Raw genomic sequence first — 25,471 nt, 5'->3', positions numbered from 1 at the left:
TAAAGACACAAAATCACAGCTCCAATACATCAGTCGTAAAAAAATTTTTTGACTTGCGTAACCACCCACAGACTCAAATGATTGAAGCATTTGAATGTGCTCCAAGAAACGACATCAAATAAGCTCATCTGTGCATCGGCAGAGTCATTTGTAGTGCAAAGTTTAAAGGGTTAAAAGTGTTTCAGGAAGAAGAATGTGGTTTGTTCTTCTCTCTCTGTCTGACTCCAAGAGAATCAGTCATTCACCACTCCTCATGCCAGTCCCCTCTTACCCCGCCGCACTACAAGATTGATTTCAGGATCTTATGGATTTGAGCTAAACAGGACCTCTGGCGACTCTGTCACCACAGAGGATCGTCTCCCGCCAGCTCCCTAACAAGCACGACAGCAGATAGTGACAGGCGTATGAGGCTGTGGTCTTTAATCTAAATGAGGTGGATCCCAACCAGATAGCATGTTAACCCTTCTGCCAAAACGCAGGCCCAGCTTTTCCTTTCTCTTCTTGATTGCCCTCCATTTTTCCATGTGCATTAACATTTGCTTCATCTCGTCTTCCTCGTCCAGAGCTTGACGGTGGAGGGCGTGTGTAAGCAGCTGAGGCGCTTGTACGTAGTGAAGAATTTCTCCTTGGAGCATTCTGTGTCCATAACCTGTGACCCCTCATTCTCCGCCAGCAACGAGATCCACGTCTGCATCGTGAGTACCTCCTCTCCTTCCCAGTCTGCCATATGTATGTCTGCCTCTGTTGATGCGTATTCAGAAAAACCCTCTGTGATTTATAGCCTGCAGCACACATTCTTAAGGCTTACTCTAATAGGATATGAGGTGGATTTAGGTTTGGTTGTTTTCTGTCATCAGTTGACAGCGAGTAAACATGATAATGGCAGAAAAGATTGAACTTAAACCAACAGATTTCCAACCTCACTTTGTTCTTGGCACCTCTAGTCGACTGAGGACCATAGCTTGGACCGGAGCCCTATCAAAGACATCACAGACAGGATAATCGACCTGGTTAGCAAACGCAACGGTAACAACACCATCATCACCGCCATCGCAGAGGTGCGCGTGCCAAGCCCCAGCAAAACTGGTATGAACCGCCTCCAAACTCTGCTCTGTGAAGTTTCTCAGACTTGCACACACTTGCATGTGTAGAAAAGGGAGGGAGGACTTTCTTTGTGCAAAGATCAGATGAGATGCAGTCAAGCCCTGAATATGGCAGCAATGGCGAGCAACAGGGAGAAATGTGCATGTATGAAAAATAATCCCCAACCCTCCCACGTAACTCGGCCGCCCAGGTCTGCCATCGCATGCAGCTTACACGGAATGTATCCAGGATTCGGATGGAAAGAGCAGAGCTGTTGGCTGCGTGGCTTTAGATTGGCTCGCTCTGTGACTGGCTGGACTGTGACGAGTAAGACTCCCACATGTGTCCACCATTCATCAACACAGTGACAGCAGACCGCCGCCACGGCCAAATAGAAGCAGCCTCCTCCTCTGTTCAGGGCTCAGAGGTCATGTTGCACTGGCAAAGGCATGCTAATGATTTAGCAGGCTGGATGTAGCAAAAGAATCAAATATTGTGGGTGTTGTTTAACCTTAAGCTGCAGGAGACCCAAATGCACAATGGTCTTAGGTACATGATGGTAAACATATAAAGTTTTAAAAGTAGTTTCCATCCAAACGTGAAATATTTTCATGTATGTCCTGATATTTGGTGTGAATTTGGCAGGCTTAAGGCTTAATATCTGTTGTTCAAACCAATCATGAATAAACACAACGTCAACAGCGATTGTCTACCTTCAGAGGATGTTTAGCGTCGAAGTTAAGAGCTTTCATTCTTACATTTGTCGCCTCTCCTTTTGACCGTCTTCCTTTCAGACTACCTGGTGCCCCTCCTCAGCTCCATCTTTATCGTCATCTGGGTCCTCGTGCTGGTCACCATCTTACTGTGGTGCATGCGCCGGCGGCGGAAACAGAGCAACCACAACGGGACGACGGTCACCGGCTCCGAGGACAACACGACCAATAACGTGCGGGAGCAGCTGAACCAGATCAAGAACCCTATAGAGAAGCATGCGGGCCTGTCGGTGGCCATCAAAGACTACGAGAACAAGAACTCCATCATTGCCAAAATAAGGACAAATCATCCTGAGGGGGATGAGGACGACAAGGAGAGGCACTTACAGAAGGGCCGCTTTGCCAAACAGCCAGCATACACACTGGTGGAGAGGGACGAGAAGACGCCGATCTCCAACCCCAACTCCACATCCAAAAACCCTAATTGGACTAATAAACAGGACAACAGAGACTTGGAGACAGCAAACAGCATAAACAGGATGGACTACATTGTATAGCAGACAGCTGTGTTGCTGTGCAACCAAGCCTAATGCCTTCACACCCCGGTGGTGGGTGGAACGGGGGAACTGTGGCATGTGTAGTTAGTAAACTGTCATGTCAGTCGTGACCCCACAGTATTTTCAGATATTCCCCGTGTTAATTTAAGTTTTGACAAGCTGGCTTACACTGGCAGTGACGGTTGCTTTGGTTGGCTGGAAACACAAGGCACTGGTAAACATTTCACTGTAGAAGTAGTTTCAACATGTCCTCCTCTGCATTTCATTTTAAATTTAGTGGACACATGGAAGGGGCTCCTGGTGTAATTGTTGTACAATGACTAAAACGACCCGACGTGTTCGACACTAGAGCTAATTATTCTTAGTTTGTGTTTGAATTCTTTTCTAGTTCCGTTTGGAGAAAGTGCCTTTTCAGCTTTAGACTTCAGCAACTGTCAAATGAGAAAAAAAGATCAACTTTATTATTTATTTTTATTTTTGGGGGGGCTGGGGAGGGGGAGGGGAGGGGTCAATGTCAGCAGTTGCTGCCAATATGAAGAATTTATGTGTCGATTTAGAACATGTAGATATGTACATTTTTTTATTAATCATTGTGTATATTTGATTTATTAACTTAATAATCAAGAGCCTTAAGATATCATTCCTTTTTATTTATATGTTCTGTCTAGTTTGAAGGTTTTGATAGCTGTGGAAGCCACCATTTCTTTCATTACTTAATTTCTTCAAAGCCAAATTTCAAAGAGTTTCAAAGACAAAGGTCGGGCACGTTTTGCCTGAAAGAAAAACTTTTTTTTTCCTTCCACACATTTGACATTTCATTACTTGTTGCCAGGACCTTGATTGAAGACAAGTGAGGTTAGGACAACAAAATACCACGGCTGCTGCGAGGGAGGGACATGGTGGCAGACATATTGCTTGCCACTAATGGATTAATACTTAAGGGAACAAAAATCCTTCAGCAGCTCCAGTTTAACCCATTGACACATTTCAAAGGCTGTCGCGACCCGCCAACATGCAAGGCGAGTCGCGTCAACAGGACACGCCAGAATTCCCATCTGCTTGAGTCAGCGTAATATCATAAGCTTAGAGCGTGAGTACTTGAAGAGAAGGGGGGGCGATGGGAACACTGTAGAGTCAGATGGAATACACTGCCTTCACCGAGAGTCTGCTTTGTTTCTGTGCACATTTGTTTCTTTTTAAAAAATGAGGCTCTTAAAGACAAACATGTTTTATCTCATCTGTTAACCCTTTGAGATCATGGCAACATTTTGTCCTATTTTTGACTTTGTGTTATGAACTTGAGAATTATGTGTTGATCTGGCAATATATTTTTGAAAGTCATATTTATTAAATATTTTGTATGAAAAGAGAATTAAAGTTGTCTTTGTTCTGGAGAGGGAGTGAAGAGTCTGTCTGTGATGCATCAAGCCAAACATGTCAGAGCAGATGAGGAGTTTCTCATGCAGCTGGCGTGGGAACCGCTGCTGGAGACTCTTCATAGACCTCATTGAGCAAGGTCTCTGTCCAAATGTGTTTACGGCTAATTACGTTGTAGCAAGTCGTATTAAGTCGATCCTGGAGACCAAAATACCTTGGCTCCTCATGATCGCCAGACGACGATGCTCTTGTTGTTTGGCTTAAACAAAACCCTTTAAACGAGCAGCCTGAGAAGCGTCCGTGGAGCGTTTAACTGATTTGAAGATGTTCTGCTCGTTTAAAAGGATGAAAGCCAAGAAGAAGATTATCAACACCTCCTGAAAACGACCTTAAACACATGGGTGGGTGACTAATCCACAATGTTGTCTGTGTATCAACAAGAACAGAATTAGCTTCTGCTGCTCATCTCAGGTTACAGAGATTTCCAGAATGGGAGCAGAAGCATTGGTTTATTAGTTGGAGGGAATTTCACTGTCAAATTGCCATGAGCATTAGCCAATCCAGACGGTGTGTCAGGAGAACAATCTGCAGAGATGCACAAGCTATTTCATGCTAGCTGAGTCACCAAAATTGTCAGCATATTTTCAAAGATTGAGAGGTTTTATTTTGGCCTCGGAAAAACAACTTTATTTACATCACAAAAAGTCTTTCCAGTAAAAATAAAAAGCGTGATGTAGGAAGGGGGTATGAGTGACTTTTGCCCCCGAGTTGCTCCTTGCTCTTCTTGGGGAAAGTCCGCTACAGAGAAATGAGCAGCTCTGTCGAGTGCTGGCGATGACAGCAGCAACATTTCAACCTGTGATACTGTAGACGTCCTTCTACTCCAAACTAAAACCACAACACACCCACACACGTGTGGTAAAGTTCAATAAAAAAGCTGTATAATACCCTCAAATTTAAAGATACATTTCAGGTGCTTAGCGGCTGAGCATAAAACAAATTGTATATGAATGAAATCTAACAACAAAAGTACATTTCTGAGAGCGGGGTGATGAAACATTTCTGGAAAGAGCAATCAATCACAGCCGAGCTTCAGTGGGGAGAGTGGACAGTTTTCAGACACATAGGAGCCAGTGTTTCAGACTGAGCCATGACGTACTGCACGGCTCCTGCCTGTCTGAAATCCCCAATCTCTGACACAAAACCAAATCTAAACTCCAATTAAAGGTTTTTGACTTTCATTTGCGAGCCTGTCTTGACCACCACTACTTATGGGTGGAGGCAAAGTCTGTTTCAAGTATTTGACAAGCGTAACTCAAACGTTCACGTATCAATTGCCTTAATGTGTTCAGCGTTTGATGTGTGTGTGTTTGTGGGAGCGCTGCATGTACTGCACATGTGAAAAGAACAGTAAGATGTGACACATGTACAGATGCATGTCATCCGAGGAGACTGTATGGGGTAAACATGTAGCCTGACACAATATCATCTCTATCTCTGTGGCGTCAGGCGTCTTTACTGTAGCGCGTCTCTCCCCCCTCAGGACCTCTTCTGTCGTCGTAATCTAGAGGTTCTGGGCACATTTTCACTCCCCTCCTCTGCGAGTGTGGATCTGGAACTAATAGAGGAGCCTGAGGATGCAGGCTTGACAGATAGGCCCCTCAGACTTGCGGCCAGCCTGTTTTGGTTTGTCTGTGCCGTGTTATTGCTTGTGAGGGGGAGCCTCTGGGCCCGTTTCCCTGGAGTAAGCAGCTCTACTTCCAGTGTGGTTTTGTTGCACTCTGAGACTGGGAAAGCCTTGGACTCTGCCTCGGCCTCGGCTGGAGGAAGGGGCTGCAGAGGAAGAAGGTCACACTTGGATGTTTGTGTGGAGCCCTCGCTGGAGTGGGCTTGCGTCGTGGCTGGAGGTCTTCCAAGGCACGTCCTCTTGGCCCTCTGTGGGTGCGGGTCTTCCCCTGCATCACTCGGCTTGCACCTCTTGCTCTTGCTTGTCTCTTGACTGATTTCATGTTGGCAGGAACCTTCAGAGGTCCCACGTGGGCTGATGCTGTCTGGAAGACTTCTCTCAGTCTGCTGCTGGGTCGGGCCCTGCTTTCGAGTAGTCACATTCTGAGCAACGGCTTCATTTAAGGCTCTGGGGAAAGGCTCCTCGTGGTCTGCCGCCTTCCTGTCAGAGCTGGACAAAGTCTCTTTTGGGCTTAATTCTGACTCTCCAGCTCCGACTTCCCATCTTTGGTTTTTGGGACAGGCTCTTTGTTCAATCAGCTGCTCCCCCGTACTGGAACCATAGAGCTCTCGATGGACACTAGCTTGTTTGGCCCTGAAAAAGTTAAAAGGAGAAGCGGAAATCAACAGATACTTGAGTGTCCTCTCTGACTGGCGAGGTTGGAAAGTTCTGTGTTAGATCATACTTACATCTTTTGAAGCACAGTCTTCTTTGTTTTTGCGGGGCTGTTTAAAGGCTCTTGGGTTTCTCCCACTCTGGAAAAATATTCCGATCTGCTTTGTTCGCTCGGCTCGGTCTAGAGAGGACAAACAGAATCGGTGTAAACAAAAAAGTATTATTCCTGGCATCCGCTCGAAAGGTTTGGCCCGTGTTAGATAAAAAAAACATACACTGGATTAGTGTAAAAATGATAATATGATGAATTAAATTAAAAGACTAAATAATCAAATATGATACACAGATAAGGTTTATATCATTTTATCCTCTTCTGACCCTCCTGTGTTACAAGTTGTGTTATATAACAGTGTCGCTCGTTATCTGATCTATGATCCATAACAAAAAGAAGTTTTCTATGATTCCTTTACAGACACTTAACTAACCTTACTCCCCAGCTGGCACAAAGAATTAGTCCCCCACTCAATACTGTCAAAAGCAACCACCTCAAAGGCTTTAGAAAATAATCACCGGCTTGTCACAGTGTGACGTGTGCTTCAGTCTCCGCTGTCTGAGGTTTGGAGTGAAGCTTGCAGCCTGAGGCAGAATTACTAAATGGTGAAACCATGTTGACAAGTTAAAACGGCGATTAAAGGAGGATCATTAGTGAGATGATGGAGCACGGCAGAGGAAAAATACAGCTGCGGAATATGAATGTGAAAATGCAAAAATAGGGAGAAAAGCATCTGAAAGAAGAGAAGATCAGAAAATACAAGTCAGTTGGAACAGCCTCGTGATTATTAGACTGAAGCAGCAGTTTGAGTTGCAGGTTCACTGGTTTTAATGAAGGAAGTCTCTCTTCACTCTCAATTATTACCATTTTATTGCTTCATATAAGTGATAAATCATTACTTCATATGCCTTCATACACCTGAGCTTCGGAAAAAGCATTTTCAGGAGGCTGAAATGGTCAGCGATGGACTGGGTCCAATACACCGACATACTAAGGTGAACCTCTGAGGCAGAACAAAGAGCGGGCCAAAGATTGGATCTCACCAACATGTGCCCTCAACAGGCCACTAATGAAGGTTAATCACAGGTCTTTCCCTTGGCTGACCTCGAACAGACTCCGGATTTATGAGAGAAGCAGAGACCCTGGTGGTAAACTGAGCTGAACGCAAAGGTTGAGAGTCCGTCCGTTTATCACAAATGATTTTCATCACATGAGTTGATGAGAGAATATCATTCAGCTGTGGAAGGAGCAGCGTACAGGTGAACAGCTTCATGATTTGAGCCACAAGCTGTAAACTAACAAGAATAAAGAAGCAGACACGTTAAACTCACACTGAACAAGTGGTGTCGTCGCTTCAGTCTGGAAACACCTGTTCTGCATCTGCGTGAGAGGAAATAATGTGACCTCATGGTGGCGCTACAGGAAAAGTAATAGGATCACAAAAGTCGGTAAGATTTCTCCTCTGGGAGCCGCGAGTGTTGGTACCAAATTCTGTTCCAATACATCAAGTAGATTCTGAGATATTTCACTGGTAAGTGAAGGTTCTGACGCTCCTGTGGCGTTCGATGTAAGGCCAGGGGTTCACCAAAGTTTTCAAGTTCATCCTCTGGCCACCACGAATGTCTGAACCAAATGTCATGACGTGAAACTTTCAGATAGTTCATATATTTCTGTTTGAGCCAAGTGGAAACCTTTTGGGCTGAGAAATGAAGACAATGTTAGCTTTGAGTGACAGCTGGGTGCTGCTAGCTGTCTGATGACATCACAACTAATTTACTGACTGATGTTTACGTCTCGACCATGTTTGTTTTCTTGGTGCCTTTTCGGGATATTTTCAAACAAAAATCGGACTTAAAATGTGGCTTCCTGTTTATTGAACTTAAATAAGGGGCTGTCGCGAGCAGTCGGCGTAATCTTAGCTGTCTGTACTCTGTGCAAAGACGCGAGTGTCTATTCATAAGTAGGGAGAGCTTTTACATATCTTTTGTCCTCGTAGCTGTTTAACACACTCATAAAGTTGTCATCGTTTGTCAAAATAAAATAGTCGATAGATTAATCAATAGAAAAATAGTCATTAGTGGCAGCCTGAATACTTGAATATTATTACACAGGAAATACTATGGTTAACTCGGTCAATCGCCCGCTAATGAATGAGCCACGGACACAAACTGTAATAGCTTTGCTAACTTGGAAACCTTCACCATCTCGACCAAATACAGTCACTTCTGGTTTCAGAAAACCAACATGGTGACAGCCAACATGCTGCAACCGAGACCTAAAAAAGGCAGTAGACAAACGGATGTGTGACGTCATGGTGGCTGCGTCTGTTTGATTGTAAAGTCTGGAACACGGTGATTGAGCAACAAACATCAGAGCCCTGACGCTAGCATGGCTAAAAACACTCTGCTGCAGTGGGAAAATACAACCAGACAGAAGTTCAGTGTTGGAAAATTTGAGGTTGCGGCCACAATGTTTATTTAATATCAGCCATTTTCAGATCATTACTTTTCCATAAATGGTTTGGTGAAATGATCAAAGTGCACTCTGAGATGGGAAAAACCAATGTGGTAAGTTTGGCATCGTCCGGCCGCTGTGAGCACAAAGCAAAAATCATTAATGTCCTCTCCTACATGTCTCCTCATTATACCAGTGACAACGTATGACCTGAGACCCAAGAGAGAAGCAGTGCCGGTAATTGTCCCACTCTGCAAAGGCGAGCTGTTGCATTGGAGCTTTGAACTGGGTGTTGAGACCTTGCACTTGCACGGGTCTGTGGTGTGGATGGAATAACGAGGCCAGACAAGGGGAGGGGATTGAATGAGGAGGCCGGGCAACAAGGAAGTAGGCGGAGATGACGAGAAACAAGGGACAAGATACAACAGAATGAATAAGAGGCAGCGCTTAGAGGGGAGCACAACAAAAGAAGAGGCACCCCCCAGTGTAATGTCGCTTGACCTCCACGGTCTCTCCAGCATGCCCACAAACACAAGAATCCTCACACAGGAAGTCCTCCACAGGCTGCCCTTTGTGCAGAGACAGAGTCCAGCTACAGTGTGGGCAGAGGTTCAGACTTTACGCTCTCTTAGGTCGTGAGCCACAGCTAGCCTTGGATTTGGATTTGGGACAGTGACACACATAAGAATCTGCATTTGCCTACGCACTCACACACCCACCCCAACAACAACAATTGTGAGAAAGATGTGGGTGCCATCGTTTGCACTGTAGTGCCTTGATACGGCTTCTCGTCTGTTTAATATGAATAAATGCTGTTTGAAAATCAACTTGAAAGAAAAATCAACAAGAAGCCAATGGGAGGTTCTCTGGGAAAGTTTGGTGCCTTTCTGTTCCTGTCGGCACGACTTCAAAAGAGCGAGAGGGAAGGAAGGAGTGAAAGAACAGACTGATGGAAAGGAAGAAGCATGAAGAGAGGAAAAGTTAGATATACAGCAAGAAAAGGAGAAAGATAGAGAGAGAGAGGTGGTGCATGAATTATTATCCTCAGGGGTCCAGGGGTTGGATATTCTACATAGCAACTTAAAAGGAAAGTAGAGGGATTAAAGACAGAGAGAGGAAGAGATGGTGCATGAAACACATTAGAAATATCACCAGCTATGTGGATTAAACAGTAAGTATTGTGTGGGAACCAAGTTGGCCTAATCTTGTTCGGTATGATGTAAACTCCAAATAGCTGGAGAGCGTCCCATGAAGACGGAGGGAGGGGTGGCGGTAAAAAAGAACCTCTACCAGCCGCCGCCGCCGCCACCACAACCACCTCTCCCTCAGCAACAAGGTTTTAACCCCCCCGCCGCCAGCCTGTCTGTTCGCCCCCACACAAAGCTGCACAACACTTCTCATGATGCAACACGTAGAGTAGACCAACAGTGCCCTCCCCGGCCCCGGAGCCTCCAGAACAACAAGGCTCCACCACGGGAGCTGCAACAGGACGGCACATCTGGATGTCAGATTATAGAGATAAACCTGGCAAAGGGGCGAGGAGACACAGAGGATGAATCATTTGGTTTAAAAGGATACCGGTACAGATTCTTATAGCTTTCCCCAACTCCCAATGACTCCTGGAAATAACTTCAAACAGATAATCAACTACAGGCTCCATAAAACACAGGGAATGCCATTTAAGATAAGGTAAAAACACAAATAGGAAGATTATGTTGGCTATCTTTTAATGCAGCTGCACTTGAAGTAATGCACTGATACAGTCAAATAGTTTCTGAGTAGTCTAAAGCACTCCGCAGTCACAAAGGATGACAAAACAATATCTTCATCTCCACAAAAGAATCATTTTTCTGGGTGAAAACATTACGTTTGTCAGGAACCGAGAAAAACAGGCGGTTCTGCAGCTTGTAGTTTATCCAATGGGTTTTGAATGGGCTTTAAAAGAATGTTTGCAACTTTAAGTTGAAGCTCAAACATAAAAAAATTCCAGGAAAACAAAAGAAGACAAGTCAGAGAACAAGCCAGCATTGAAAGCTGCAATCAACCATCAACTCCATATTTTCTCTTGATCTGCCACAGTGGGAGCCAGATTGTTTGTTTTTGGATTACTCCGTCTTTGTGCCTCATCTGACACACAAAACCAGCAACATGCCATCCTTTAAAGCCAGCTATTCACTCATCTGTCACAAAGCAATGATTCATTTCACTTGAAATACTTCAGACCCAAAAACTATTTGTTATAAAAATGGAATTATTCTTCTTTCTGGAAAGCCTTTGAACATCTTTATGATGGCACAACTAAAAATACAAAACCCTTAAACTGGCACCAAGCTACAACAACACAGCTAACTGTCAGAGCAAAAAAAACCTCCTGCAGAGATGTTCGTGAAACGAGTCGCACAAATTCCACCCACCCCGGTCCCACAGAGGAATCATGCCCTGTTTGTCTAAGCTCACCACATCTTCCTTGCAACAAAGTCAACAAACATGCATGGGCACATACTTGTCTAAAATAGAGGACAGTTCTTATCCCTGAACAATGGCAGAAGTTTTTGGATCCACCCATGGGTAAGGATTAAGACAAGCTGTTAACTGTTTGGACTCACTTTGTGGAAATCAATGAGAGCAGCTTAATGGATTGAAAGAAGGGACGTGATCGTGTTCTGTAAGAGATGATAGCCTTGTATTTGGCCTTGTTAGAGAGGAGATCAGCAGACACTGGATGCTTGGGAAAGCACTGCTGCTAGCCGTTGCGAGCTGTGAAGAATAGAGGCGCGCTGAGGTCATGAGTAAACACACAGACTCGTCCAGGGAGAAGAGGGGGGGACTGGAAACACATCTGCTCTGCCTTTGATCCAAACTTCTGCGGCACAGCACGCCACTCACCTCAGCTGCCCACTCTGCGCCTGACTAGAAAACAACGGCCACAATCCTAAACACTCGTCCTTCCTTCCCATGCTGCCCTCCACACTGTTGCTGCTGACTCACAATAGGAGCATTTTTTTAGAGGGACACGAATCTTCAAATGTCAAGGAAAAAAAATAACATTGTCTCGGAGATGCCTTTTGATTGCTTCCCACGGTCTCATGCGAGTGGAGTTTCTACGGCCCTGACTCTGCAGAGCAACAGGCGGTTCTGTTTCTCTGTTGCAACAGATAAAGTAAATCAGGCTGATAATCTTCTGTAAATAGATCAAATATCTGATGTTAATGTTGCTCACAGATGTGGTGGATGCCAGGATTAATACAACTCAACAACTCCAGACATGACAGCCATGAAACGCCTCAGTACTTTGGCACCTTGTCAGAAATCCTCTCCTTGCAGAAATCTGCCTCCGACTTGCTCTACTTTTAGATGAATAAAGCTTTCTGCTCTGGTTTCAAGTTTTTCTGTTTGCTATAAATATTTTAGCCTTCTGACACGGTTGGACGACATGTCGTACAAAGTGGACCTTTTCGAAAATTATCCCGCCTTAAAACTGTAATCACATTCGCTTTAACCGTTACACCTAAATTAAACTTTGCCACTTGGGGCATCAGATGCAACCTGTAAATACAACACTGTCAAATTTGCACCTTTTTAAGAAGTTATAAATTGTGTTAGCAAGTAAGCAAGTCCAATATTCACTTTCCTTTTTGCTCCGTTCTCGCCTCCACCAACTCCTGCAGGAAATATCGGGCATGTTTGCTGCGAGATAATCGAACACGTTCACCGGCTTGTTGCTAAATTTGCTGTTTGCTGATGGGTAGACAGTGAACAGTGGGTTTATTAGAGCTTTTGGCAGGTAGCAGATTCCTGCTGCTAATGGAAAGGACGAGCAATCAGACTGAGTCAAAACAGAAACGTGCTGAAACCTGCAAAGGAAAACACTTTATAGAAATAGGGGGACTGCAGAATCTGTGCCTCTGTATGGGGAACTTCTTGCACATCACAGATCATTATTTGATCTTCTTTTATTATCAAACTATTAATAAATAAGACTTATTTTTACTCTCTCTCGATAGGTGAATCTGTACCAAACAGCTACAAACTGTCACCCGAGTACCAAAGATCAACAATAATTGGTCTCCTTGCTCATTCGTCACTACTGGAAATGACTAAATATCACCATCTCCTCTTCAAACTGAACCACAGCTGAAAATATGACTAATAAGAGTTCACAGAGTACAGGAGACGTACAGCGTACTCAAGTGTGGGAGAGAGACGTTGGCTTTCACAGGACAAAAGGCCAAGCATGATGTCACCTTCGTTCCCTCACAACATAACCCCCTGACCTTGTGAGAAGTGCAAATTTGATGAGTCCACATTTCCACTGCGGTTAAAGATTTTTATTCAACAAGTCACACAAACTGAATCCTCACAACAAAACCAAAACCTCCCTGAACACAGGGAAACGTGGCATTTATTTGGGACCAGCAGGCTCGTGCTGTCAAGAGTTGTGGGAAAAAGACCCCTTCTTGAATGTATGACTAATTCTGACATAAGACTCAATAACCCTCATTATTTTCAGACAGGAACCTTATTAGTTATTAGTTTGTCGTCCCTTTTGGAAACATCCTCCTGCAAACTTTTTCCTCCTGACATGTAAGAACAGAGTGAGGGACGCAAACAAATAAGTGTTTTTGTCATGTGAAAAACTTTAGCCGTGCTGTCTGGTATCTTTCCCTTACAAACCACGCTCGAGGTTGGGCGAGTGAGAGCTCCACCACAAGACTCCCACCCTCCAATTCCCTCTGCTTGTACTGTATGAGCCCAGAGAACCACATCCTGAGGAGAGGAACGCAATCGACAGCAATGCCTCCTTCGACTGGAAAATTGGTTACACAATCTGAACTTTTCACTGACGACTGCGTTGCTCAAGTAAAAATATTACAATCGCTGCTTTCATGGGACGCCAAGCTGTGAGGAGTGCAGAGACGTTTGTAGGGGAAACAATAACCCATCGAAAAACAGCAGGGCGCTGATCATGGGATGTGATGGGAGAGATGTCTGTTCTTGATGTGACTGCCAAGGTGAGAGGGTGCACCAACATTTCCCAGGATACTCTGGGGAGTTTGGATCAAATGAGCACTGTCCGAAGACTGCAGTCGTAGGTCTTATGACATGGGCAAGAGTGCAACATGATATACACAGCATGGACTCTCACAGGGAAATACCCACTGAATGCAACATTATCTGAGACCAATTAATCAAGGCAGCATAGACCGCAAGAAGTGGATGTAGCCTGTCGTTTCAAAAGTGAATCCAGTGTGGAAGTGGCTTAAACCCGCATGCTTTCTAACGGCCAGCAGGGGGCGACTACACTGGTCGCACAAAGAAGGCCAATTGTATGAAACTAGATGGGAAAATAGGCCTACTTCTCTCTGGATTTATTACCTCAGTAAACATTTTCCTAATGAGTTTATGTTCTCAATCTCTAGTCTCAAGTCTTCTGCCCTCTAGAGGTATCCTCCAGTAACACGCGTAGTGCATAAACAAATATGTGAACAATTACATGCATGACGCAGCTGGTTGTGTACGCGATCGCAAGGTTAAAAAGCCTGCATATCTCCGGCCTAAGAGTAAAATAGACAATAAAGCTGGGTATGCTCAGGGGATGGCTACTGGTTGACCAGTCTCTACCACAGCAGCATCTACGTCTCCTTTAAATATGGTCACTTCTGGCAAAATGTCAAACTCAAGGCTTAAAAACAATCGTCTACAAACCAGTGGATGACGTCACTGAGGCTATGTTTGCTTGTTTAATACATTGATAGCAAGGTGCATTACATTTAACAGATTGCACATGATTGCATTCACTGAATCCCCCTTTAAGAACCCAAACAATGCAGCTTCAACAAAATGATGGACGTTTTTATCGGTCTCTTAAACCATGCATGATACACTGTGCGATAATAGTATGATATGAGTCCATACTGAGTGCTTATTCTTAGAAAATCACGGTTTTTACGGAGGTCAGCGTTGACTTCAGAGCGGTTATGAGCTTGGTTAATAGTAAAAAGGTTCATTGCCACATTTCTCTAGTGAGTGAAAGTATCCCAGCCTCCTGAAAAGCTGAACAATTATTTTTGGCTTTATTTTTGACCACCCATTAATGTTGAGGTTTACAACAAGCCTGTGTTTGAGTTTGACAAAAGGGAACTAAAACTGTACTGCTGGGGGTGACTTGGCAGAAAGTTGAACTCTTTGAAGAAGGGGGATGACTCTGCAGCTTTAGACTCCACCTCTCTGCCATCCTCCCTCTCCCCCCTCACAAGGTCTCTGAAAAGCCCAGGCAGGGCCCGTCCCCCACCCCTCATGTAAACAGATCAGCATATATAAAGTGAGAGCACAATTTGGCAACACATGCCTATAATAACACACAGACCCATGCAGGACGATCTGCCAGGCGACTGGAAGAGGAAATAGAGGAGTATAAACAGCACTCACCGCGGCCGGGCTCGGGTTTCCATGGTGTGCTGAGGCATCCTCTGAACAGCTCACACACACAACATAACGTTCAGGAAACACACGCAAATCTGAAGGCAGGCAAAGACAGAGACAACACAGACCACGCTAGTTAATAACGTGGGCTCACCTCTAATTATGAGTACAAGACAGACCGAGGGAATTGTGGCGGAGGTTTGAGATCACATCTACAAAACACCAAGTATTTACTATCCCTCAGACCCGGGAGAAAATGATAGTTTACAGATAATTGCTTAGCTTTATGAGCCGCGTAAGCAGCATGAATTATTAGAAAATTTTATGTTAATAGAGACTCTTGGGAGTAATTTCACTGTTTCATCGACTTCAAAGGCAAAGATCATTTACAAGAACAACACTTTAACATTTATAATATCAGGATAATAAATAAAAGACCTCAACATGTCTCCTTAACTGGACAGCCAAGCGGCCCACTATCTGACCTCTGACCTCCAAAGAGTCAAACATTTGCATTATACTGTCCTCTGCTTTGTATTCATGATTGCTTTCTTTTCCCCCTTTCCCACCGAAATTTAGCCCGTTGAAGCAGGTTTTTCAGACCCGGAAAGACCTGCTTATAGATGCCGATTGTCTCTTTTCCCGTTGCCAGTGAAGTATCCTCCTGTCAGTCTCTTTTCTGCTGCGTCACCGTCTGACATCACAAACGCACCCGAAACCCGAAACGGGGTTAGTAACCAGTGAAGATGTTACGGTGGTTAGGTCTTTATCGTATCTATTACTCATTCAGTCTGTTTATCAAACTCAGCGCAGACAAACTTGGAACGATGTTCGAGCGCTGGTCGGACGGAGACGGGCGGAATTCGTAGCTGAGATGACGAGGAGCCACAAACGGAGCATCACGCCGGACAGGGGGCGGAGATTAGTGTGTCGACATGGGTTTTGTGTTCCCATCATAGACTGTAGAAAAAGATGGACGTCAAGACAGCTCCCTAAAAGTGAAGCCAAACCCTCTCTGTTGCCCCCTGCTGACTGGCTGCAGTACAGGTCATAAAGCCCGCCTCCTCCATGTTAACAGATGGGACATGAGTCAAACTATTAAATCAAAATACACGTCAAATACATTTTTCTCAAACATGGTTTCTGTCATTATACTTAGTTCTTATCATGCTGATTTATGTCCAAGTGTTCATTTTTCTGACAAGTTTATTTTTAATTAGTTATTTGATGCTGTAAAAAGGATGATTGACAGCTCTGTTGACCAATACGGGTCCTGCAGCCGATCAGTTCCAGATTAGCAGAGTGGAGGACGAACGGCGAGAGGAGACGTAACTCAAACAATCACTGCACTCATTGAAGTTTTCATACCTGTGAACAGGTTTTACAGTAGTTTTGAATTCAGCACATGAAAAGCAGAACTTCTCTTTCAGTGGCTGTTTCTACAACCATCAGTTTTGCTTCAGTTGTCCTGATTAGTGGTTTAAAAACAGCCAATGCACACATTTACGTTCAGCAGAGGCAGTGAATGTCTTCACACTTGCTTTAATTGACTCATATCTTGTATGGTTAATGTAAGGACGATGACAAAGGATGACTTCGTCAGTGGGTGGGTTTAGATTTGGATTGATTGCTCAACAACTACATGCCAGGAATTTGGTTGGGGAAATTCTTTGTAGGCGAATTCTCAGGAACTATCGGAGCATTTTCTGACAAACAAAACACACGCATACAGATCTTTAAAAACAGAAAGATTGCGACAACATTTACCGAGCAAACTCCTTCCTTCCAAGTGATGCAACCTGTTGTTTTGGGGTATTTTGCAATCTTTATCTTATGCCCACCCAAGTTGAAATTAAAAGGGTACACAAATATTTTCTGAGTGATCTAACGAGAGGATGCCATGAAGATTACGGAGCACATTTATCCATTTAAGGGAATCAAACTCGATTTTACTGACTCAATGGTTGTTTCCTGTTTAGGCGACACTGAAAGAAGCTTAAAAATAGAAAAACTGTTCGTATGTTGTTTGTTAAATAACTGAATTCTGATTGACTGGTTACAGATTTAAAGCTCTTCAACTTGCCTTTTTATAATGTACAAATAGCTGATTAGATTTAAAACTTATAACCATCTGTTTTATAGCTAATTTAATTTTTAACATGACCACTATTTACAGCTTATTTAGTGGACCAAACTACACAACCTTTGACCCCAGGAGACTGGGTGTAATTTGACGTGTAACGGCTGCTGAGAGAGGCCGTCGTCTCAGTCTACAGCAGGTCAGTGCTGCCTTAACGTCCTGCCCCCTCAGGGAGCAGATATTAACTTTACTGACAGGAAGAGAGTCATGTTGGTCCCATGAAAAGGTGACCATGGGTCACAGGAACTAGATGGGCCATGGAGATAGATTCTCACTGCCCTACAATCTCCCTCTCTCCCACTCCCAGTAGCCTCTCATGGGAGCCACTTAATGGCTGCCTGTTCGTAACAACACCCCGAGCAGGTAGGGACAGGACATAAAAACAAGCGAGGGGGAGAAAAATCAACAGGCGCAGCACAGATGACTGGCCTTTTCTGTGGGAAATTTGGCGTTTGAGTGTGAGTCATTGAGATGTCTATTTATAAATCATTTCACTGGAAATGGAATCATTGAAAAAGTACGCACCGCCATAGGGCCGCTTCACGATACATCTGAGGTTGAAGTGCCTCTTCAGGAAGTTGGCGACCAGGTTGAAGTGTTTCCCTGAAAACAACAAAAAAGAAAAGCAGTTAAGACTTAAACGAAATGACAAACTAAACTAAATGGCAACTTTGGGACGGGACTTTCTGGATGCTGAGTGCTGGTATTTATGTAATTCCCTGATAGGATAATAAGATTAAACGCTAATAAAAAATGTGCTATGATAACACAAAACAGCCACTGTTGGTAATCATTTTTTGGCCAAACTGTGAGATCAAGTGTTTAATGTGTGTTTAATAAAAGCAACTATTTTAGATCCAATATAAAGCCCTTTATATGATGACTCAAGAAGGCTAGGCTAGGCTAGACAGGGACTTAAGTGTCAGACTTAAATGCAGCTTTTAACTACACTGTTAAAATAATCAGTACCATACTATAATCAGTAAGTTTAAGAGCTCTACAATGAGCAGATGTCACTTCAGAAACAAACAGGAGGCTGTGAGGGAGCGTGGAGTGGTAAAACTAAGACATTCATTTAAAAATAGCATCGTAGCATTCCTCTGATTTGCAGCAGCAGTGTTGGAGTTTGTCTTAATAACTGTTTTATATTCTTAATTGCTGTTCATTACAACCACAACATTAATTAGGCGGCCTGCAATCGCCTCTTTTTGTGCATAAAAAGGAAAATGAAGCTTTAAAAGCCTCCTTTTATAGAAACACGAGTCTGAAGAAGAAAACTTGGCTCAACAGAGAAAGTGACTCGTTATCTCTGACTAAGGTTTTAGGTTTTATCGAGCCAGCTATGGCAAAGAGGATAGGTCGAACGTTCTTCACCCTCTGCCCTCCATTCCTAACACCAACGCACCCGTTCTTAACATTATTGCACTATTAGCTCTATATTCTTACATGCATCGCTTAAATCTCCTACTGACCTCAATCTTAGTCTAAGAGCGAGCATAAAGCGAGAAACTCTTCTGTTTGAATCTGACTGACCTCCCAGTCTGGCACATGCAGAGAGACAGCAAGGCCCGGGCCTCTGCTCTATTTGTCATGGCATGTTTGTCATGCTATGTAAGATGTGCTGGGCAGAAACAGTGGCCTGTTGCCTAATCTGGTAGGAATTTGTTGACTTAAAGCAAGAGCCTGGCTAACACGCTATCCAGTTGTTCTTTGTACACAAGACAACAGCGCTGGGAAGCTGACAGGCTGCTCGCTCCCTTGGTTGACTTTTCCTCCTCTTGATGCAATGACTGAAAAACTTTACTCGACTGTTCTTCATAAACCACCTCTGTTATTTCTTATTCTTTTTTGGCATTCTCATATTGCCGTTGCCGTGTGAAAAACTCCTTAACTGCTAACCATGGGGATTTCAGAATTAACTTCAATTAAAGGATTACATGTCTTCCATAGTTTGAGAAAATCCTGACCTCTCGCACTTAAAGCTCATTCAAAACCTCCCTGGATAATGTCAAAAATGCACCGTCATCAACTTAAAATTTGGCTCTTTGTCCCTGAAAAGCTGACATTTTGGAAGTGTTTACCCGTCGGCAACAACACTGACAGTCATCAATACAACCGGGAAGAACTTGGACAGGCCTATGCTAAAAGCTGACCTACACCTAGGATAAACAAGCTCCACACTGTGCACAACAGAGCAGACAGCATGTTAACAGCATGGGCCCACACACAAGTGTGAGGGGGCCTCTGTGAACATTCCCCTTTCTCTGCCGGCCGATGTGATCTCAGCTCCGACTCAAGGCATCTAATTATCCTCTTCAAAAAGAAGCAGTCTTGTGATTCTTTGGATAATGACCTGCTATTACAGAGACACTTTGCCACAAAGCTGCGACAGGTATACGCTTAAGTCCCCTGGTCAGTGATTAATGGCGCCACCTCCGCTTTCTTTCTTTCTTGGCTCGTGGCTGAATTAGCATTCAGACACTGCTTCAACAACTATTACACTGACTTGCAAATAAAATATACAATAAATAGATGAATAAATTAATAAAAGTCAATCAAATCTATTGAAATAAACCAAAGTCTGTGAGAAATCAAAATGTTAACTCTACATTTGGATACCTGTAGAACAGAGCAATTACAATCAATATTTCCCTGAAGATGAAGATGATCCCGGACTGACGGGCTGTAACACTCAATGCTATTAAGTAGAAGTTTAGCCTCCAGCAGAATTCACACGTTTCACAATGTTAGACAGTAAAAGTGAAGATGTGTGAAAATACACCAAACATGAAGCAAGTCTGTAATCTGAATAATAAGGAGGTGATTTATTGGACATAAAAACTCCTTCTGTGAGAGACTTGGGATTAAATGTTGCTTGTTTATGCACTACTTTCATGATGTATCAGTTGATACTATTAGAGTCTAGATGAGATATTTGTGATATCACTTATGGAGGTGGTATTTTCTCATATGGAAAATAAAATTTTACGAGCTTTATTTGGGAAAGTTAATGTTAATCTGGTGATATCGTTTAACTTCATAGGCATTAAATCAGGGACTGACTTAACGAGAGACACTAGGGGTGGGACCTGCAGGGTAACTTGCGATACGATGCGAGATACGTGGCCCACGATAACGATAATATCACGATACAGCGATTCTGCGATAACTGATATACAGTATCGCAAGACAAATGTAATTGGACATCACGATATCTGATTAACTTCTTCTTCGGCCAATTCATTTTCTCTGGCGGTCAAACAAGACTTTAGAGTAAACAAACATGGCGGACGACGGGCAGGAAGAATTGGCGATGATAGTTTTTGGACTTTTTACTGAAAATTCAGAAAGAAAAAAGAACAAACTTTGGATGAAGCGGTGGAAACGGCGTGAACACGGGCTGTACATGTGACTTAATGCTGCACGTTTGCTTTTACCGCCATGGCTGCGGTTGTTGTGCTTCCTCCTTCAGTCAGCTTGCTTCCTGATTGGCTATCGTTTGGTTCCACGTGACAATCCACACGTGAGTGCATGCTCGGCTATCCTTGGAGTTCCCCCCATGCAACAAAAAATGTGATCGTAAATATTGAACATAATGTATAATTTTTCGGGGAATCGAACCCAAAATCAGCTTGATTATCTTGTTGTGTGTACCCCGTGTGTATGAAGCCACTGACATCATCTCTAGTCGTGCTATCCAGTGCCTGGAAATCTTTCGTTAGTATTTGTTTTTTTGAGGAGCTTTAAGATGCTTTATTCTGACCTTCAGCAAGTGAAGCACAAACACAGACTAGGAGGACGTCTTGATGAACTACATACAGGTTAATACTGGGTACCTACACTATTAAAAAACAACCACACTGATTTGTCCATAGAGTGTCTCCCTTTAGTACTTGGTGTACATAAAGTATGTAAAATACAGCTTTAAATAGAGTATGTGATTAATCCCAAAAGGAAATTGCATGAACAAACTGTACGGTATGATGAGCATGTTTGTAGTTAACAATAGCAGCATTTCTTTATTGGGAAAAAATTCAAATCTTCTGTTATTCTTTAAATAGCAAAGCAGTAATCATCTAATGCTGGATGTGTACCCGGAGAGGAATGCAGATCTGTATCTCTGTTTTGTTTTCTCTGCCCATTCTGGGTCCAGCAGCGACCAGGACGCAAGTATCTTTCATAGCACATTCATGACTATGTTTTTAGAAGCTTTGATTTAGTCCTTTAGACTCTTTAGCCTCATGTCTAGCTGCACAACTATTCTCACTGCTTTCCCTGGTGGGTTGAGCTCGCCAATTCCCAGGACAAGTTTGACGGGGACGTCTGGACACAGAGTTGGGAACCAGTGCATCGCCGTGCCCCGAGACATCAGCTGTTGCTCCAACTTTATAACGTCCTGCACAGCGCAGAGTTGCTCTTGGCCCTCTGCCCGGGTTCTCTCGTGCTAAGCTTACATTCATGTTTCTCTCTCACAAACAGTTTGCTAGTGCCTCCTCTGGGAATCAGTGGCCTCTTTCTGTGGCAACTGTGGCCTGCAGTGGTGCAATACCCAAATCTATGGCGGAGACACTTTAAAGGGGTTTCATTTGTACTTCCTGCAAGAGGAGACGGTCTTGCTTAATTGTTTTGCAACCAAATGCACGACTATGTTATGACAGGTCAAATCAAACAGTAAACAAGTCAGCACGCCATGTTTTCAGAAATGTGGTAAATAATAATGTAACCGCTTGTATGGAGAGTATTCTACCATCTTGTAATATACCGCAGAAAGAAGACATAGACTCCACAGGGCTGGTGCCAAGGCTACAGTACTGTACTTTAGAGAGACACACACACGCACATATGCACACACACACATCCCTGCAGCTTTCACCGCTTCCTGGGAAAACAATGAGAGGAAAGAAAAGTCAACAAACCAAAAGGCATCCAGTGTGAGTAGGACTGTAAGATGGAACAGACAGGGGTGAGAAGCATTCAGACCAGGGTCAAAGGTAAGCCCCCATGGAACAGACTTCATTAACTTCAGTCGTATCCTGAGGAGATCATTAAAACAGCCTAGAAAACATAGCCTACTTTTTCTCTCCATCCGCATTCCTGGCAGCCCGTGCTGTTGTGACTCATGCAAGAATCCATAAGAGTTTCTGCTCTGATATGGAGGCTTTTCTTGGGCTACAAGAATTAGCATGACTACAGTGGGTTTAAGGACTTTAACAGGACACATGCACCTGAATACTACTATAAAAACTTGACGTAATCTAGGAGAGTAACCGGCTCTCCAGAATGAAGGTAAAATTTAAAAGAACCCAGTGAAACACAAAAAGACTTCTGCTGGAGGAAACCATTTTTTTATGGCCATGTTTTTGCTTCACTTGGTTTCTTACAGGATTGTTTATTAGAGAATATAAGTATAAGATTTATACTTCAATGCTGCAGTGTTATATCATCGTATTAGGAGAGAAATCTGACTCCCCACCAGCTGCATGTAAACGCAGCTTTTACAGTAACCTGGTTGTTGCAGCGCATGTAAAGGCATTCTCTGATTCCCTGCTGTAACCTGATTAATCTCATTAACTGTGCTTCGAGTGTGCATGTTAATGTAGTGACTGTATGTCAGGAGAACTTCACTTCCCACGCAAACCCCTTTATGAACAGGAGTTGAATCAGCAGGACAGTCAGACATCAGTGCCTGAGAATCCTGCTCTTTTGACATCTCTGCTTTGATGTGGACCCCCTCCCTCCGTCCTCGACTGTGGGTGGAGAGTTGGGGCTCAGAGCGAGAGAGAGGGGTGGAGTGGTGAGGGATGAGAGAGCCTGAGGAAGTTACCCATATGTAAGTGGGGGCTTTCCTGGAAGGACATCACTCTCTGTGTGTAACTGCAGCTACGGCCGAAGCGGAGCACTGTGCCTTATCATCCTGCACAACGTCCACCTGAAACAATATTTGCACATGAGTGTTCAATTTAACATTTGGGTGACCCCTTCATCGCAGTTACAAAATACGCCGCAGCATGGTAGCTCAGGCCAACCCATAATGCAGCATGTGACTAAAGTGGTGGGGAGCATTTTGGAGCGCAGAACAATTATCGAGGGAGGAAAATCTATTTCTCAGAAACCTAATCTGATGAGAGAAATGGAGTCACAATACAAACTGTCACATTTAATCATCATTAAGTCTTAATTAGCCCAAGAGGCCACAAATCTCTCAAAGTGCTGCCACTGTTTATATTAAGTATAATTCAGGATGAGGAGGATGCAAACTGCTTACTTTGCTTTAAGCTCCTTTAGATTAATGTTGTGCAGAGCAGTTTGTAGACGTTAGTGATGCACTGGGCTCAAGTCAATGGAAACAGGCTGTGTTTATATATACAAACAGATGAACCATCGCACCCATGGAGATGCTATCTAGGTTTTGCTCAAGAGGCGACACAAGGGGCGGAGAAATGAAGCCAGCACTAAAGAGCCAAAAGCTGCAGTTCCTCTGGTGTCCACTTGAGGCTGTCTCCAGCAGTGAGTCAGTCCCCATAGAGCCCCATGTTAAACTTTACAGCAGAAATTAACATGTTTACAGCCTGGTACAAAAAACAGTTTGGGTCTCTATAGCTCATTTCTCTCTTCATGACAACTGTACGGGGAGAATCTTTATACAGCTCACCTGTTTACATTATATTAAGGCTAACAGTGATGCAGCATTAGGGGCGTGGCCTCTTTGAGTGACAGATGGGAGCTGCTAGCTGTCTGCTAGTTGTCCCCTCAGCTAACTCAGTCAACGTAGTGAACGTAACCTCTGGGCCGTGTTTGTGCTGTTGGAGCCTTTTGGAGATTTGTTCATGTAAATATCAGACAGATAATCTGTGTTGGGCACCGATTTAGCTCAGCAGTTAAATCGGCGGCCATATACAGAGGCTACAGTCCTTGCTGCGCAACTCCCGCCCTCGGCCCTTTGCCGAGTGTCATCCCCTCTCTCTTCCCCTGTTTCCAACACTATCCACTGTCCTCTCCCAATAAAGGCATGAAAGGCCAAAAAATCTCGAGTTTACAATATACATTGATTTATTTGTGGCAGCTCATGCATGTCAGTCAGGATTGATGTTGGGTTTGCCCTGCAGAGGTAACGGTTGGCCGTAGTGAAGAAAAGACCGATTCTTTAAGGTTAGCTGGTTCGTGTTGTTCACCTGCCACTTACTCTTCTTCTGGAGTTGTGTGCGAGTAGCGAGTATGCTACGTTTCACTTACTCCCTTAGCTTCTTTAGTCTAATTAATAATCAACTCTGGTCAGCTAGCAGAAAAAAAAGCTCATTCTGTTGGAAACAGGATGGTTAGCTAGCTTATTCACCAGCTAACAAAAACGCCAGGGACAGGGACCGTATCTATTTCATACCTTGATGTTTGCTAACCCCTCGCTCCTCTCCAGCTCCACCCTCTCGTCCAAATATGGGCACTTCTGGCTCCAGAAACAAACATGCAACAGCAAAAATGCTGTAATTAAGGCTTCAAAAAGGCAGTCAACCAACAAATGGGTGACGTCGTGGTGTTTGTTCATTATTCTTACAGTCTGTGAATGTAACTCACTGACCTAATGTGAACAAAAGGCCTGGAAAGCATTCCTGTCTTCAATTAAAGTGTGTTGCTGTTGTTGAGACAGCCACACTTTGGCTGGCATTTTCTGACAACACAAGAACATTTTGCACACAGCATTACAATGACATCTGTCCACAGAGAAAACCACTGAGCTCATGAGAACACGCGACACAGTCCCCATTTCTTTCAACGTGAAGCAGAGAAAAACAAAATCGTCCTTCCTCTGAAATGTTTCAGTAAATCCTCAAACACGGCATTCTGGTCAGGCTGAACACTTAGCAGGAGTTCAAGAGAGTGTGTGCCATCTCCCAGACCAGAATGTGGTAAAGGGGAACAGTCACATGAATGTGATCCGTGCTCAGACTCAGGCTCAGGCTCAGGCCCTAATTATATGGGAAAAGAGCGTGGTGTGACAGCTATGGTGGGGATTGCGGTTGTGTCCTAAGAGTCTGCAGCTGACCCTGCGGAGACGGAGAAGAAGAGAAAGTGAGAAAACATAAAAAGACGACATGAGGAGGGCAGAGAAGAGCGGACAGGGAGGCCACATGACAGGAGGAGAGAGGAGAGAGTGCATTAATGTGTAAAAATGCAAATGACATGTGCAATAATGGAGAGAAGGGTTAACAGTGGAGTCAGACTGTCCTATGTGTTGCTGCTGAGTAAGGCCGGGGGCTTACAGGAAGGATTTAAAGAGCCACAGCAACACCACAAAGCACCAGGGGGAAGGGGGTTGCCCAGCAGGGGCCAGTGGAG

At 43.9% G+C, this 25,471-nt stretch overlaps 2 protein-coding genes across 3 annotated transcripts in view; one reads left to right on the top strand and one right to left on the bottom strand.

The window, feature by feature from the left end:
* The window catches only part of jag1b (jagged canonical Notch ligand 1b), a 28,814-nt gene extending 25,074 nt beyond the window's left edge, over positions 1–3,740 (top strand). For both annotated transcript variants that reach the window (XM_069658263.1, XM_069658264.1), the window contains 3 exons: positions 564–695; positions 945–1,086; positions 1,878–3,740. In XM_069658263.1, coding sequence (XP_069514364.1) covers positions 564–695; positions 945–1,086; positions 1,878–2,353 — 750 coding nt within the window. In that variant the 3' untranslated portion in view covers positions 2,354–3,740. The remainder of the gene's footprint in view (positions 1–563; positions 696–944; positions 1,087–1,877) is intronic.
* A 670-nt stretch (positions 3,741–4,410) lies between these two features.
* slx4ip (SLX4 interacting protein) overlaps positions 4,411–25,471 on the bottom strand; it is a 35,044-nt gene continuing 13,983 nt past the window's right edge. The window contains exons 4-7 of the mRNA XM_069659245.1: positions 17,666–17,743; positions 15,007–15,095; positions 6,146–6,252; positions 4,411–6,050 (exon numbers count right to left, since the gene is read on the bottom strand). Of these exons, the coding sequence (XP_069515346.1) occupies positions 5,270–6,050; positions 6,146–6,252; positions 15,007–15,095; positions 17,666–17,743 (1,055 nt within the window). The 3' untranslated portion in view covers positions 4,411–5,269. The remainder of the gene's footprint in view (positions 6,051–6,145; positions 6,253–15,006; positions 15,096–17,665; positions 17,744–25,471) is intronic.

The sequence above is a fragment of the Semicossyphus pulcher genome, unplaced genomic scaffold (assembly GCF_022749685.1).
Source record: "Semicossyphus pulcher isolate SPU_LCO1_2020_fin unplaced genomic scaffold, fSemPul1.0.p SCAF_12, whole genome shotgun sequence".
Classification (NCBI taxonomy): Eukaryota; Metazoa; Chordata; class Actinopteri; order Labriformes; family Labridae; genus Semicossyphus; species Semicossyphus pulcher.
This window is presented reverse-complemented; position numbering and strand designations above follow the sequence as displayed.